This window comes from Fistularia commersonii, chromosome 27 (genome assembly GCF_037954325.1).
Source record: "Fistularia commersonii isolate RoL2024-O1a breed Wild chromosome 27, RoL_Fcom_v1.0, whole genome shotgun sequence".
Taxonomy (NCBI): domain Eukaryota; kingdom Metazoa; phylum Chordata; class Actinopteri; order Syngnathiformes; family Fistulariidae; genus Fistularia; species Fistularia commersonii.
In genome coordinates, this window is record NC_141310.1 from 6,461,259 (window position 1) to 6,477,096 (window position 15,838).

Sequence of the window (15,838 nt, forward strand, 5' to 3'; positions counted from 1 at the left end):
TGGAGTTCTGTAGGCAGTCAGCCTACCTTTTCTGTTGTCTGCTGGGATTTATTCATGACTGCTCATGAGCTAAAAACGCAAATGCAATACATTGCAACGTGCTAGAGTGACATCACAACTTCAAATGGTGTGGGATTTTTCTACGAAGTTTAACTTATGATTGTACCAGCAGGGTTGCACTAGTCTGACTTCTGTAGTGATATATGGAAGGTCTGTAACACTGTGATGTTATTAGTAATTCCCCTTGTGATGTCACAGCAGGCGTCTGCTCTCCACTTCCCCATTTTAGATTATAGCAACTCATCCCCTCCTCCCAGCTCCCCCTATATGATATCACTGTCTTTCCATGGTCTATCAATGTGATATCATTCCTCTCACCTATCATAGATTCCCCTTTGTGACATAACAGTGAACTCGGTGTATTGCTTGTCATATTGTGCTCATGTCTCTAGTTGAGGACATGGATGGTTATCCAGCAGGCGGTGATTCTACTAAACAACAAGAGAGACATTACTATCTGTTGTCAGAGCTGCAAACGTTAGTCAGAGATTTACCGAGGTAATGTTTATAAAACTCAGCTGACGTCAAAAGTCTTGTCATACCAATTTAATTGATTATTATTTATATAGTTGTTACTGTATTTTGACCCCCCGTCCCCCCATAGCTCATCCCAGCAGCGTTTGCCGTACAACACGCTGAGTGACCTGGCTCTGTCACTCATGGACGGGAAGGTATATGAGATTGTACAGGGTCTTCTGGATATTCAGCACATGACAGAGAAAATTCTACACAATCAGAGGCAAAAACAATACTGGGAACATCAAGGTTGGTGTTCTTTCCCCAAAAACTGGACACTAATAACAAGAATCCTACTTCCTGAACTGCTTCTCAAGAATTAAGCTCAGTTCACATGTAGCTTAACTTCTTCATCACTTTAATTTATGTGCAGCACTCAAACAAGAGCTGGCACGGAAGCATAAAGAGGCTCTGCAGTCATGCAAGACACACAACCTCACTCTACTCAAATTGAACCAACAAGCTGAAAAAGAGGTAAATCACTTTGTATTTCCCTGATCTGTAATGAGAAACTTATTAAAATAGCCGTTAATTGTAAAATCAGATGTCTGATTGGATATTTTTCGGTGTCGGTGTTATTTTTGTACATGTTTATAATGAGAGAATCCCTCAATTTCTTTTATTTCTTCTAATTATAAAAAATGATTGTATAGCTCGCTTTTTTTTCAATGTCTTTCTACATAAATCTTGCTAATATAAACAGCCCTGTTAGAGTTCACATTCATTTAAAATGTCTACATCCACCCAAACTATCAACTGTCAGCCACCTTGACACACAAACACACACACACACACACACACACACACACACACACACACACACACACACACACACACACACACACACACAAATAAATAAATGTATTAATGAAAGAAATGGGTTGACCACTGCTGTGGCCCTTTATTGTGTTGTAAGGCTCTCGACATCCATGTGCAAGAAGAACAAAGAATGATGGATAAGAAAATCGTGTTGGAAATGGATCAAAAAGTGATAGACCAACAAAGCACGCTGTATGAGGCTGGAGTCCCCGGTTTTTATATCACTACTAATCCCCAGGTAAAACTCCCAAACTGGAAAAGTACAAGCATCAATTCAGTACCTTGTAGTGTTGACAGATGTCCACTAGAGAGCGCTGTTTCTTCCCTCTAACTGCCACTTTGCTGCTGCGTGTTTTTAGGAGCTGACAATGCAGGTGAATCTCCTTGAGTTGATACTGAGGCTGCAACAGAAGGAGTCCCAATCTGGAACCCTGTGAGAGAAACAAATATTTCAAAAAAATAAAAATCTTGATAACGACTGTAGCTGGTGTAGCTCCGTATTTCCATGGATGCACCATATGTCGTATCAAAATTCCAGACGGTTTTGTTGAGGCAATAAGCAACTAGAATAAGCATCCTTACCTACCTCTAGGAATATGACATTTCCAGGTTTGAAATCTTGCAGTCCATTTGGGGTCGACTACAGGGTTATTTTGCCTTATCAACCTCCTTTTTGCTCCAGTTTCATAACAAGGTATTTTTGTTGTCATTAAACGACTGATCAGCTAGTTCAAACGGTTCAGCGCCCTTTATATTCAAGAGGTGTTTTGATTTTTATGCCAGAACATCACATTAAATCCTGCAGTAGCGAGCAAGACCAGTGAGGCTCCTGCAGTTAGCTCGGCAACATTCATGTTTTAGCCACGTTGCACTTCATACTAGTTGTATCATTTGCAGATGATACGTGATTTCGAGTTTGATTAACTTGTAATCGGATCTGTCCTCATGGCTCCAATTCATCGCGCCAACAGCGCCCTCGTGTGGCCAAACGCGGTATTGCAGGGGCAATCTGCTTCATTGTGGCCCAGGTCTCCATATCTTCAGTTCTGACTGGCCACCTGTCATTGATATGCCCGTGTCACTCCAGCTGACTTTTATACAAGTTAGAAATTGTCTGTTGTCTGTATAGTGCGGTGTTAGATAGACACTAGGTGTTTAAGACAAAACTTAGGTGGGAAAATAAATTTTCTTCATACAGAAGTCAGGGGGATATGATGTATGACAACACCACGAAACCAAACGTCAGGGAGGCTAGACAGAGATCAGGCTCTGCCTGCCAAGCACAATGTCACCTGTTCTGGTTTCCTACAATAAACTTTACAGTAAATAATACAACAACTTGGATTCTTTACCCTTCTGAAATTGCATCATGATAAATGTGACCCCCCCCCACCCATTATCACAATTAAAAAAAAGAAAAAGCAAGATCATTAAATATAAAATTTATTAGGCAAAATGTACAACAGCTCCACAAGCTATTTTACAGCTCAAATATAGACTTTTATTTCCATTCTGTGCGAATGGAATATAATATTCAACTTTGTTTTAAATTCCGTAATGGTCTGTGAAAACATTAATAGAAAAACACAACTGGCTCACATTTATCAAACTTTTCAAAGAGCAAAGCTGATCTGAAATCATTAAGTTCAATGGTGTCTGGTTGGTAGCTTTAAAATGGTATTTGTCAGTAATATTTAATGTTTAAATTTGTATGTTCTTTTAAAGATACATACAATGACCTGTGTTGCTATGTCAAGCCAGTCACTTTGTATTCTACATATTTTAAACTTTAGATGTTATGAAATAAAATAAATAAAATACACACCATAAACCTCTAGGAGCCATTTTCAGCACCTCTTGAGTTTTCTGACATTTTCAGGTGCCTGTCATTCATGATCTTAAGATCATATTTGTGGTAAGTTAGAGGTTAAATTATAAATACAACTTCAGGTCAGATCTGCTTGGAAACACTTGATAATGAAATGTGGCCTCAGACATGAGACAAACATCAGGATGGATTGGAAGAGTGGGATAACATCTTCAGTATGCTCCTCGTAGTCCGCCGCTGCGCGAGCCACCACCCCCTCCAACGTTTCCATAGTAACCACTACCACCGCCACGACCTACAAAAGAAATTATGATTTTTGTGTTTCACACTGGAGAATGATGATAGTTTTCAGGATGGAGAGAGCCAAGTATGGATGACAGATGAAGCCACAAAGACTCACTCATATCTGTGGCACCACTGGCTGTTGAGTTGAGGAATAGCTCAATGTAGCGATGTTCTGTGGAGAAAAGAGAAGCCATCACTCAGCTTGATGCTACTTCAGGAAAAGTACAATCATTGAACTTATATGATAAGCAGGAATCCAACAACTTTTTTGATGACCAATTACAGAGAGTCGTGTGTTGCGGTGATGCACTGAGGGTTTTCGGACCGTAGGATGTAAAAAACTGTTTATTCAGCACAGGCTAAGATTTTTTTTTTTTTTCAGAAAAGGAAATGGGATCAAAATACTTTGCACAACTTGAGTTTGAAACAATATTGTGCATCAAAGTTCAAATTATTCAATCCTTCTGCAGTTGCTGCCCAACGTTAAAAAAAAATAGGGAATAAAGATTCAAGTGGCTATAAACTACATATAGAGAGAACAGAGATAGAGGAAATTTTAATTTCCCCATTTAACTGTAAAATAATATACAATAATGTTACCATTTTCTTGATTGCAAATGTAATATATGGAAAAACATCCACTGTCAGACTGACTCCAAGGGACTTTATTTAACTATTTGGATACATCAATTGCTATTAATTTCAAATACTTGTATGTTACTTAAGCAGATGATCAGCTAAGACTTACTTGTCCAACTCTGTTAGCAAATTGCAGCGAACAAAAAAGGAGATGGGAGAAGGGAAAGAGGACATACGCATGTGGTTCTTGTCTTTGGACATAGCTGCCACAGCATCTTCATGGGAGCGGAACTCAACATCTGCCTCTCCTGTTGACTTTCCATTTGGAGCTACATCAATGTGGACCCTCATTGGGTTCAAAGGGGCGAAGAACTGAAACAAAACAACAAAATCTTAGATACGGTAATCGATTTATTAGTGAATGTTTATTAACATCTATGAACCACAGTCAAAAAAAACAGCATACGATGTAATACAGATGTGAATGTGAATCATTAAGTCGGAGTCTGAGCGCATTCTCTCACTTTGGCAATGTCTCCCTCTGTGGCACGGAATGGCAGACCCCTCATATGGACAAAATGGCCGTTGTGGAAACCAGAGCCACTATCACTCTGGCCACTGTAGCTGTGGCCTCCCATACCTAAGAATCAATACCGACACACACACACAAACACACACACACACACACACACACACACACACACACACACACACACACACACACACACACACACACACATATCATGGCGACAAACAGCAAATTACACACGACAGAAAAAAACAAAACATATACATATATATATATATATATATATATATATATATACATACACATATATATGAAGATCGGTAAAAACTACCACTGAGAAAATGACCACCATTTCAATGTAATTGTTATGGACGTGAAATATTCTTTCGAGGTACCTGCATTATTCATACAGATTCGGGAAACACTTTAAAAACAAATATTGCGAGACTTGATACATGGTAGCTGCTCACTCCGGAATGTACAAACACAAGATTAAAACCTTAGTTCAGTGGTTGGTGAATAATTATTTTTTTCACTTTAACACATATTAATCGGCGTACTAACACAGTTCCACTTTTAGGGTACTAATAAAAAGTGTTTTGTTTAGAAGCTCTTTTAGATTTTTAAATGTTTTACTAATAGCACAGTATTTTACTGCGGATTTTTGAAAAGTGATCACTTCACAAATGGCATTTTCCCATGATTTTGACACTCAGTTGAGACATTACCTCTTCCTCCTCTATCTCCTCTCATCCGATCATCAAATATGCCGTTTCCAAACCCGTAGTTGTTTAAACCATTGTAATTGTCAAAGCCACCATATCCTAGAGGACACACACACACACACACACACACACACACACACACACACACACACACACACACACACACACACACACACACACACACACACACACACACACACACACACACACACACACACACACACACACACACACACACACACACACACACACACACACACACACACACACACACACACACACACGATGTTGCTTCATCACATTGTTATTAAAGCAAATAAAAAAGTCAAATATTGCAAGGTAAGTGAATGAATACAACTTCTTCACAAGTGACTGGGGTTTTAGCTCCACTTAACAATATCCGGCACTATTAAAGGATCTCAATAGGGATGATAAGGTGTTCTGCATCCTTCTGGTCCTACAAATAAGGCTACTAAAATAACTACAAAGCCCTTGTAACCAAATCACCGTAAGTTTCGGGCTATTGAGGACACCTGAATATAAGCTGCACCTACAAAATTTGAGTAAATAAATAAAAATTTGTTCATACACATGCTGTACTTGTTCATAATCCGCAAGTGTACATTTGTAACATGAGATATTTATAAAGATTTGTTTAATTCTAACTTGTCTGAAAAAATACAGTAACCTACCAGGAAAAGACATTGATCACTATCTTGATCTTTATCCTGTGCACTAAAACCACTAAAGTTGTCTTTTTCAGTGTCAGAATTAAACAGCCTCAGAATTCCCCCGTCACACCCTTCCTTGGTCTCTTTAGTTGCTCTCAATGTAACATCTCAATGTAACATGTGTAAACCACACGCCTGTGTTCTGCGGTGTCTATGTGTAATTTATTGATCCGATGTTATGAGGCTAATTTTTTGGCTGTATGATGTTTGTTAGCTCTTAAAAAAAAACATAAATCACCAGCATCATTGTTTAAGCTGCAGTGTTCAAAGCCTCAAAGTAACGGGTAATAGTTCTGAAATTACGGCACACTGGATATTACTTGAGCTGTTAGAAATAATTTTCTTGAGCAGCAGATTCATATTTTCTGTTAGCCAATTCAAGGCTTTACACCAAGCGTAGAAATTCTTACTTCTTACCTCCTCCATAGCCCCCTCCACTCCTTAAGGTGTCCATCAGGGCTCCGGCCCGACCAGGCACGGGACCAAAAAACCCTCCCCTGGGGCCCCCCATAATGGGTCTGTCGTAAGGCCCGGGTCTTTGGCCACACATTCCCCGCCGGGGAACCTCATAGTAGGCTCTGATTTCATTACGACTGCTCTTAAAGATCTCTATATACCTGCAAAATCAGATGCCCGTGGGGTGAGGGTTGGGCAGAGGAGAGGGTTATGAAAAATGAAAATGACTTTGCTCAGGTGATGTGCATCCAAATTATTTACACAGAGAAAGGAGTAACACACAGAAGACAAATATTCCAAATAATATTCTAATATTAAACCTGGAGCTGAAGCGTCTGATTGACAGAACACCCTGAACAAAATCTCATTAACTGGGCATAGGGCTGTAAACCAATGTGACTTTGACTACAGCTACCTCACCAAGCTGCCTTGACTTCTATGACTTCTACTTCTATGTTTAATCCCACCATTAATTTTTGTTTCTGACAAATATGGGGATGCCAGAATAGCTAATAAACCCAAATGCTCTTCTTTATAAATTAGAAGCTCCCAGGTATTCCATGAAATCAAAGCCAAATGTACAGATTGGATGGATGATCTTTAATGCCAACGTTGAGCAGGTCACTAAAATAATAATGATGTATTTACCCATTTAACCCAACCCTGCAACATTTTGAGAAAATTAACCCAATGAAAATTATCTTTAACATGATTATTCCAGTAGACCACCCCATGCTTATCAACTATATCACAAACCACCCCCTTAATATGACCCAAAGAATGTACTGCAATTAAAGCCCAACCCAGTCCAGCCCGTCCCCTTCCCGTCTGTCCCACCTGTGCCCTATTCTTTCCTTGTGTTTCCCCAGAGCCTTTTCTGCTATCTCCTTTGAGGCAAACTGCACGAAGGCTTCCCCTGTGCTCCTCCCCTGGTAGTCCACTGGCAGAGTAATCCCATTTGGCACGATTCTCAACCCTTTAACCCAAGCACACATAAATACATAGGTCGGTAGGTAGACTGAGATATAGACAACACCCACTGTATCACTGGAGCTTTCAGGATTAATATGTGGCATGACAGCGTTCACATAGATGCTTTTGTGTCTGATGACACTGCAAGAAAGCTGAGCATCTCAAGACGAACATAATTACATCTACAATCAGCCCAGGAAAAATACTGACCTGGAGTCAGTATACACCACAAATACTTTAAAGAAGCGGTATGTAGAAATTTTAGGAATCTTTCAGCAAATGTGTTATTATTAAATGCTTACTTTTATGTATTGCCTGAAATTTAATAGTTAATGTGTCCACTTGGAATGGGCACCTCTGTATTCATAAGAAGCAAACATCTTCCACTGAAGCCCGACTTGTATCTTCAGTCATTCAAGACGGATTAGGTAACATAAAGGGAAGGACCGAAGCAAAAGAAGGGGTCCAGAAAAAATCTAATGGATAAGGGTACATATGAGCCAGACTTTCTAGCTATTACTTTATTACTATTCAGTGTGAAGTTGTGAAATGGAGAGTTGAAGAGATGGTCAAGGTTTTTTTTCTGTTGAGTTTGATCTAAATAATTTAGAACTGATGAAGAATATATCTGTGATGAAGAATATGAGTAAGTATATGAATACTGATGAAGAATATGTATTTAATGTACCGGGTATTCACTAAAAAAAAGCAGTAAGATGTGGTTATTTCAGTACTGATACAATTAAATCACGATGGAATCTAAACTAGACTCACTTGCCTGATGTATCAAGGAGGGGGCATGAGGTAACCTGATCACATGAAGTATGCATCTTGTTTCCTAGATATCCATAACATTTTATACACTGCAACTTTAAACAGACAGAGGAATATATGTGCATATATTGAAATGAATTGCGTTCATCAGACAAAGGCTTTGTTGAGTGAGCACCAAATAAAAAGGATGCTGACTGTTAAACAAAAAGATTTCTTGTTACCAGAATCACATTATTGATTCCAGGTCAGTGTCATGGGACAATCTCCTCTCAGTCAAACCAGCCCAGCCCATTCTGTTATTTAACTACCTGAAGGAGCTTAAGAATTGGATAATACAGGACAAGCATTCTTCAAATTTCATGACAGATAATCTATGACAAGGACAGTTTAGTTTAAACACTATGACTATAGAAATGGACATATTCCAAACTTTAAAGACTGATTTATAACCCAATTAGTTATGAAAAAATGCAAAATGCTTTTTTTTAAAAGAAGAGTGGTGTGAAAGGGTGAATGTCTCCAGACAGTCATTCATCTTCAGTAGTTTAAAGAAGATAGCTTATTTGTTATTGATAGAGAACAAAGAGAGTATGGATGTCCCTCTGTTCTCATGGCTAAACTGTTGCTGTTTATGAAAAGCTGAGCTAAATGATAATGTCAGAGGCCTTTTGGGGGGGAGGGGATATCAGCAGCAGCATTTCTAATCAAAAGGGCCATGCCATCCTCTCACTGTGGGATTTACATTACAGCTGGTGCTCATGTGATACATATTGCATTTTTTAATGAGAGATGAAATGTTGAAAATTACCTTGCTACTGCTGGGGTTTAACATAAAATGATAATGGGAAATGTGCAAATCCCTATTTAAAAGTCCTACTGTGTAACAACAGAATCTAAAATAGTTTACAAATTGTCAACAGAGTAGAAAGAACATTGTCACTGTGTTAGTCTTATATCCTTCCAACTTAAAATTAAAGACGCTGTGGCATTGTCTGCTATCTTAATTCTAATTTACATTTTTTTTATCTGTGAACAGCCATCTTCCCCACTCAGATCTCTTATTGAGATGTATTTTCATCTTTGTTTTTAACTTTTTTATTTTTTACAATTTAGAGCGGTATTGGCTGCTGTGTAATGACTTGTTGCTTTACAAACTTTAATGCCTCTAACTTATGCTGCTTGAGCCCTTTTGAGAAACATTTTTTAATTGCAGAGTCCCAAAAGTACATCATCAATGTTTGGGGTTTTTATTGTATAGCATGCCATTTAAATGTGTAAAAGGTCAGTTATCTAGCCAGACTAAACCACTCCACTGTGGTAAGGACTACAGATAACTGCAATATGACGAAATGTGTGTAAAAAGGCCTGTGAGGTTATGTTTTTGTATACCTGAAAAGAACTGAACAATCTCTTCCTTGCTGCAGCCGAAGGGCAGGCCTCTCAGTCTGAGCATGCAGCCACTGCAGCTGTCATAGTCAGCGGGGCCGCTACGCTTCAGCACCCAGTCCATCTCACTGCGGTTTGACTTGAACACTTAATCAGACACAAAAACACAAAAAACATCAACTAAGATCACAATTTAGGTTACAATTATACACATTTTTCCAGTTGAAGCTGGTCAAACAGACATTGCACAGGGGAGTCATCACATCAGTGCTGACGTGTGAAAAGCACACTTTGAGTATCTTGCAAGATGACAGTAGAATGTGTACTTCAATTATATCGGAGATTTTTAATGTGATCAAAACATATTCACTGAATTGTTAGAAAAGCTATGATGCCAAATTCACTTGTTTACCTTCTATGTATCGGTGTCCCATGTATTTACGGTCCTTAGAAAGGGCATTCTTGAAATCCTCTGCTGTTTTCAGCTCTATAAAAGCTTCTCCACTGGGACGGCCTTCTTTAGAATATGTGAAACACACTCCATTTACTTTCCCCACAATGTCACAATCTGTAAGTGAACATTTCAGTCATTAACTTAAATAATCTTTATGACATTTTTTGACATATTAAAACACATTTACTTGAAAACATACATAGTAATTTGTTTTTACATCCAAGATATTGATTACACTGTTGTATGATCTGATGAAGTATGATGAAATTCTGTGTCTTTTTAATCACTAGAATATTTTTTGGCATATTTCACAAACAAAAACAATACCCACTTTCTTTGTGTTTCTTAAATAATCAATCATATTCCATGGCAATGTTTATAAAATATTAAAGTTTATCACATAATTTGCAAAAACATTGGATAACACTGTGATCCATTTGTTTGGATATTCTCACCAGAGAAGAAACTGGCCACCTCTTCTTGTGTGCAGGACCAAGGAAGACCTCTGATCCTTACCACATAACCCTCGTCAGTCAAAGACATCCTCACTGCCACAGGTTGCAACAACACCTGAAGTAAAACCAGAGTAAAGTCCTGTAAAACTGTGTTTGGAATCAAAATAAAATGTGCATGTTTTTATTTCTGATCATGAGTGTATTAAATACATTCATGAATTCATGATCATGAATGTATGCAATAAAGAATAAAAGTGTATATGGTATGTAGTTTTATTGTGTAAAGCTAAACTAACTGGCAACACTCAAGTTTCACAACAGGTGAAAATTTTATTCTTTACAAGTATCCATGAAAAAGTCACTTTCACGATTCTTATAGTAACAACAAATGACAGTTATTACATGTTTTAACAATATCTGCACATTCCTAGAATAACAAGATGAGCAAAATAATGCTTCAAGATTTTAACTACAAGCACAAGGCTGGGACATCACAATAGTGTTTTTTTTGGACATCTCTTTTAGGTATGCTTTTAGAAGTGCAAAAGAGTGGATGTCATGTAGTTTGTGCACAGGACTTTTGAACAAATAGCTTGCAAAATGAGCTTACATTCCTGGAGTTGGAAATTGCGTTTTATTATATTGACAGATAATCCGAGAAGTGCTAAAGCAGCAGCATCTTTGTGAGCCTGTTATGAAATAATGCATAACGTATTTTGACAGGATAATTGATATACAGCTGCTGTTAAAACGACAACGTCCGTAGTGCGTTCCAGCTGAGAAAATAATAACCGGATGGAAGTATGATAAAAAAAAACTGTTACCCGGCGATGAAAGTTACTACTGCGGTAACACGACTCAGTGATATAGAATGTATTTTGTTTGTTGTTTTTTTTTACTTTGCCCTGTGCTCTGTAATGCCATGTTCGGTAACGACATGTCTATCACATAGCATCTGAATGATGGTCCCCAAAACAGTGTTGAAACAACTCGATGGATGTGTAAGCTAACATGAACGTTGCGTTGCACACTTAATCACCGTGACGCTATAAATGCGTAATTTTAACCCAAAATAATTCATATTATTCTTCCAAATTCATATCAGGAGACAATTTGACACTTGGGGTACTGCTTTTAACAAGCATTCTAGTCCTTCCTACTGCGCTAACATTAGCTTGGCAATGTTAGCAGTTAGCTGACAGGCATTTTGGCTAACTCTAGGACATAGACAGCGGTCAAACGAACGGAGAACGTTCGTTTAGTTTACAATAACGATATGCCTTTGCCGAAAAAATAAACACATATCCCAGTAAAACTAGATAAAACTAGTGCAAGGAAAACGTGAAATGATCTCACTATAGTTACTTGTCTCTGGTCTTGTTCTGATCCTCAGGTGACACTGCCTAACTGCCAGAAAACTCGCTCAGGTATGATATCGCGAGAGCTGATGATCGGTCAAAATCGTGAGATCATACGGAGTGCAATCAAAATAAATAAATTGGACAATGGCTCTTTTTCAAATTGAAGTTTCATTGCTTAACATAACGATATTTTGTGGGCTGATTGTTTACCATAACAGACCTCATGACTTTTCCTTCTTTAGATGACATTTATTTCTTCAATTCCACATTTCTTTGCATAGTGACGTCAATAAAACATATGAATGGATAAATACCATATAATTTTTACTCAACCTAACATTAATTTGATTGCAAAGTGACAGCATATATAGGCGAATGGTGGTTTAAAAAAGCGGAGATAGTTAGAAGAAAACTAAGCTAAGTAAACGAAGTCTAAAAATTAGTCATTTCAGATAAAGGGAAGGATGTATTGAACGAAAACCGCTGAAGCAACCCGGGTCAAAAGTCCATGAACAGCTCGGGGTCTGTTGACGTGCACCATTTCAAGCCCAACTACAGTTCGTCGTAATGGAAATATCAGTGTTTATCGTCGATGCTTTCACCAATTTACCGTTCAAAGGAAATCCTGCTGCAGTTTGTCCGCTAATGCAAGTGAGTAAAGACACATGATCATTCGATGAATAGTGCGAAGCTGCTTGTGAGCTGACAGCTTGCAGTGGGGGGACCCAGGTCACATGGTTCAACTACTGTTTTCATTGTGGTGTTTCATGCAGCACATATTTTGTATTGTCATACGCGTTTTTAACAGTGTGATCGACAATCGCTCTTTTGTTTCTTACAGGGGCTGAGCGATGATCTGTATCAGAAGATTGCAGCAGAAATGAACCTGTCAGAAACCGCTTTCATCACCAGACTAAAACTTTCTGACGATTTCACCAACGGTCAGATAGAATTATAATATTTAATTATTGCATAATTTCATTATTGTTACACATCTGCCTGATTTAAAAAGAACCGAACAGCATTGCATATTATAAGATAATATACATTTCTGTTAAAATTATCTTCTCTCATTTTTCCAGCTCAGTTTCACTCTGACTTCAGTAAACTGCCACAGTTTTTTACAAAAATGTTTTTTTTTTGCCTAAATCATCTCCTCATGATGCTGACCACCTCTGGCAAAATTGCCTACATCAGTTTAACAGATTATGCCATTCTACCCGTTTAGTTTACCTGGAAATTGCCTATGTAAAGAGTGTGTCAAATGGTTCAGTTTTTTGTTTCCTGAAAATTTTGAAAAAATGACTTAGGTGATTATTTTAAGAGGGTGAGGATATGTAAAATACCTCAACATCAAATCACTGGTGCAATCATCATGGCAGTCAACATAAAATACTGTTCCGCTGCAAAGAAATGAGCACAAGGAAAACACATAAGGAAATATGCAGAAAAAATGAAGTGTCAATTTTTGATAACTGTAAAATCAAGTTTGTCTGTGTGTGACATGGCCTTCATGGAATTTTTGATATGCGTAACAGGATCTAGGTTCGGCCTTCGTTGGTTCACGCCAACTACTGAAGTGAATTTGTGCGGTCACGCCACGCTGGCCTCTGCTGCTGTGCTGTTTCAGCATCACAGTAAGAAGACAAACACATGAGGTGCAAATTTAAGTTGCAGTGTAAACAGTTCCAAGTCTCCATAATTCACTGATTACCCTGCATACTTCATTTTACGGAAGATGTTGATAATTTGGTATTTTCAAAAAATCAAGACGTTTAAAAAATTTACAACAATTATACACTGCAGCTTAATGCAAAACACCATGTTTTAAATTAGACCAGGTGGACATCGGATGTCTAAACTCCAGGGTACCTAAACTGATTTGACCTTTTTTTAAGAAAATGTAAACACCACGGTGGCATTTGAGACAAGGAGTGGAGAATTGTCTGTCACTCAGCAAGGGGAGGACTTTATCATGGACTTCCCCCTCAACCCACCCACTAAGGAGGTACTGTATGTGGGTCGGCTAACCTCATGGGCTGACATCTCATAACACTATCTCGTTATGGGTATTCAGATTTTTTCAGGAACTTTACAGTATGGAAATGAAAAAACTGTACTCTAATACTTTTATGTGTTTAGGATCCTAATGACTACAAAGACATCATCAAGGTCAGTAATCATAACATTGTAACAAATTTGCATCAACCCCCTGCTTCACTACACACACACACAAGCAAGCGTGCGTGCGTGCGTGCGATAGTGTTAATATATTTTTTGTATTTATAGAAAACGCTCACTTAACTGTCAGAAGATTCAGTCAGTCAAGTAAAAACGGCTACAGACTTGTTATAGGACAAAGGGCTTGCTTTAGGGTCAGCATTTATTCAGTAGACATTTTTAATTTACAATTGAAGATAACTCCTAGATGTGAGATGAAATATCTTTAAGAACCTAAAACATGTACATTTTTCAATTATTTTCAGTGATTACTGTGATTGTCTTGCATGAATGCTACAGGCATCAGTAGGAGACCACCCAGTGCAGGATGTTTGTCTGAGCATCAGCACAAAGAAACTCTTGGTTCGATTGGCTGACAGCTGTGACAGGTCACAACACACAGTCATACACACAGTTAGTTGATGTATTCACTCACAGGTAACTCATTGGGCTGAGTACAGTCCATAATAAGGCAAAGATAAACTTGTGGCAAAGTCCTCTTTAGTGAACCACTCACTATGTCACTTTTTTGAGTTGAATGAAACAATGAAATTTCTTTGAATACCGTTAAATAGATGCCTGATCTCAAGTCAGTGGTATGGATATTAAATCCCTCAGTGCATCCATGTATTCTCTCCAGGTCAGTGCTGACCAGTTTGAAGATAAATCCAGAAACTCTTCATAATAGTGACAAAAGTGGAAAAGTCAGAGGGCTTATCATTACCATGGAAGGTAATTCAATATAAACTTCTGTTTTACAGTTGAATCAATTTTAGTAATCCAATATCAAGAAGCTCAATTTGTGGAAAAATAATGCTTAATTGGTGTTTTATATTCCAATATATATATTGGGAATTAAAATAGATTTACAAAACAAGTTTCACATTGAGAATAAAAGATCTATACGAACTACCAAATTCGAAAAATAAGAAAGTGGTGAGTGACATGTCCTCCCTATCAACTGTTTCTATGACTGATTCTAGGATCTCCAGCCTGCCAGCCAGGATATGACTTCTACTCCAGATATTTTGCTCCGTGGAATGGAATCCCGGAAGATCCTGTCACTGGTAAGATGAAGGCAACAAATGATTCACCACAGCTTTCCACCTATCCATTGGCACCTGGAGTGCAGTGGCTTTTGTTCCTACCTTTATTCTCTGATGCTGCCACACCTTCAGATTTAACAAACTGTGCATAGTAATCTATGTAAAAGGTGGATTCAAATGCCAGACAGTTCCACAGAAATCTTCAATATTCTTAAAATGAAGTCAAATGTCCATCCTGCAGGTTCCGCACACACCGTTCTGGGTAGCTACTGGTCTGATAAACTAGGCAAGAAGAAACTACTTGGTAATGAAACTATTTGCACATCTTTGACAAATGACTTCTTAAGACTCAACTTTTGTAATTTACTGACGTATGCTAAACCATCACAAGTGTTTATAAAAAATGTTTATGTAGCTTACCAGTGCTCCAGACGAGGTGGAGAGATGGAGCTGGAAGTGAAGGACGATGGAAGAATCAACATTGCTGGGAAGACTGTCACTGTGCTGCAGGGAAAGATCACCATATAGCCAAATACACATGCTGCCAGTAAAAGGCTGTTGTTTGCATGCAGAAGTGTCAGAAACCAATTTTTCTAGATTAAAATCAGTGTTTGAAAGACAAGAATAAACTTTTAAAGAAAC

General features: G+C 38.2%; 3 protein-coding genes across 4 annotated transcripts; 2 read left to right on the forward strand and 1 right to left on the reverse strand.

Annotated features, from left to right (window-relative positions):
- The first annotated feature begins 337 nt into the window (after positions 1-337).
- LOC147217902 (protein DGCR6-like) lies at positions 338-1,832 on the forward strand. The gene is made up of 5 exons (XM_086175121.1): positions 338-558; positions 665-825; positions 950-1,050; positions 1,493-1,633; positions 1,755-1,832. The coding sequence occupies exons 1-5, from the start codon at positions 443-445 to the stop codon at positions 1,830-1,832; spliced, it is 597 nt and encodes a 198-aa protein (XP_086031247.1). The 5' UTR covers positions 338-442.
- A 993-nt stretch (positions 1,833-2,825) lies between these two features.
- Positions 2,826-11,997, reverse strand: hnrnph3 (heterogeneous nuclear ribonucleoprotein H3 (2H9)). Of its 2 annotated transcripts, none has more exons than XM_086174858.1 (11): positions 11,926-11,997; positions 10,570-10,684; positions 10,073-10,228; positions 9,664-9,807; positions 7,366-7,504; positions 6,490-6,689; positions 5,345-5,440; positions 4,612-4,727; positions 4,324-4,459; positions 3,624-3,680; positions 2,826-3,518 (listed from the first exon to the last, which is right to left on the reverse strand). In XM_086174858.1, exons 2-11 carry the CDS (start codon positions 10,655-10,657, stop codon positions 3,436-3,438), a joined length of 1,215 nt encoding a protein of 404 aa, XP_086030984.1. In that variant the 5' UTR covers positions 10,658-10,684; positions 11,926-11,997; the 3' UTR covers positions 2,826-3,435. The 2 variants fall into 2 exon arrangements, with proteins under 2 accessions (XP_086030984.1, XP_086030985.1); XM_086174859.1 differs by having other exon boundaries at positions 11,935-11,994.
- On the forward strand, positions 11,978-15,826 carry LOC147217904 (phenazine biosynthesis-like domain-containing protein 1). The gene is made up of 10 exons (XM_086174860.1): positions 11,978-12,581; positions 12,772-12,871; positions 13,469-13,567; positions 13,829-13,938; positions 14,073-14,102; positions 14,451-14,539; positions 14,791-14,882; positions 15,134-15,217; positions 15,438-15,500; positions 15,612-15,826. Exons 1-10 carry the CDS (start codon positions 12,498-12,500, stop codon positions 15,722-15,724), a joined length of 864 nt encoding a protein of 287 aa, XP_086030986.1. The 5' UTR covers positions 11,978-12,497; the 3' UTR covers positions 15,725-15,826.
- The last annotated feature ends 12 nt before the right edge of the window (positions 15,827-15,838 follow it).

What these genes read in the sequence shown, in the direction of transcription:
- LOC147217902 (XM_086175121.1), top strand. Translation starts at nt 443, where the DNA reads ATGTCTCTAGTTGAGGACATGGATGGTTATCCAGCAGGCGGTGATTCT. An exon ending in ACCAACAAGCTGAAAAAGAG is followed by an intron (nt 1,051 to 1,492) that starts GTAAATCACTTT and finishes TTGTGTTGTAAG; the next exon opens with GCTCTCGACATCCATGTGCA. An exon ending in ATATCACTACTAATCCCCAG is followed by an intron (nt 1,634 to 1,754) that starts GTAAAACTCCCA and finishes GCGTGTTTTTAG; the next exon opens with GAGCTGACAATGCAGGTGAA.
- hnrnph3 (XM_086174858.1), bottom strand. Translation starts at nt 10,657, where the DNA reads ATGTCTTTGACTGACGAGGGTTATGTGGTAAGGATCAGAGGTCTTCCT. An exon ending in AGGAGATAGAGGAGGAAGAG is followed by an intron (nt 4,728 to 5,344) that starts GTAATGTCTCAA and finishes ATTGATTCTTAG; the next exon opens with GTATGGGAGGCCACAGCTAC. An exon ending in CAAAGACAAGAACCACATGC is followed by an intron (nt 3,681 to 4,323) that starts GTATGTCCTCTT and finishes TTTTCTCCACAG; the next exon opens with AACATCGCTACATTGAGCTA.
- LOC147217904 (XM_086174860.1), top strand. Translation starts at nt 12,498, where the DNA reads ATGGAAATATCAGTGTTTATCGTCGATGCTTTCACCAATTTACCGTTC. An exon ending in TGTGCTGTTTCAGCATCACA is followed by an intron (nt 13,568 to 13,828) that starts GTAAGAAGACAA and finishes CCTTTTTTTAAG; the next exon opens with AAAATGTAAACACCACGGTG. An exon ending in CCCGGAAGATCCTGTCACTG is followed by an intron (nt 15,218 to 15,437) that starts GTAAGATGAAGG and finishes TCCATCCTGCAG; the next exon opens with GTTCCGCACACACCGTTCTG.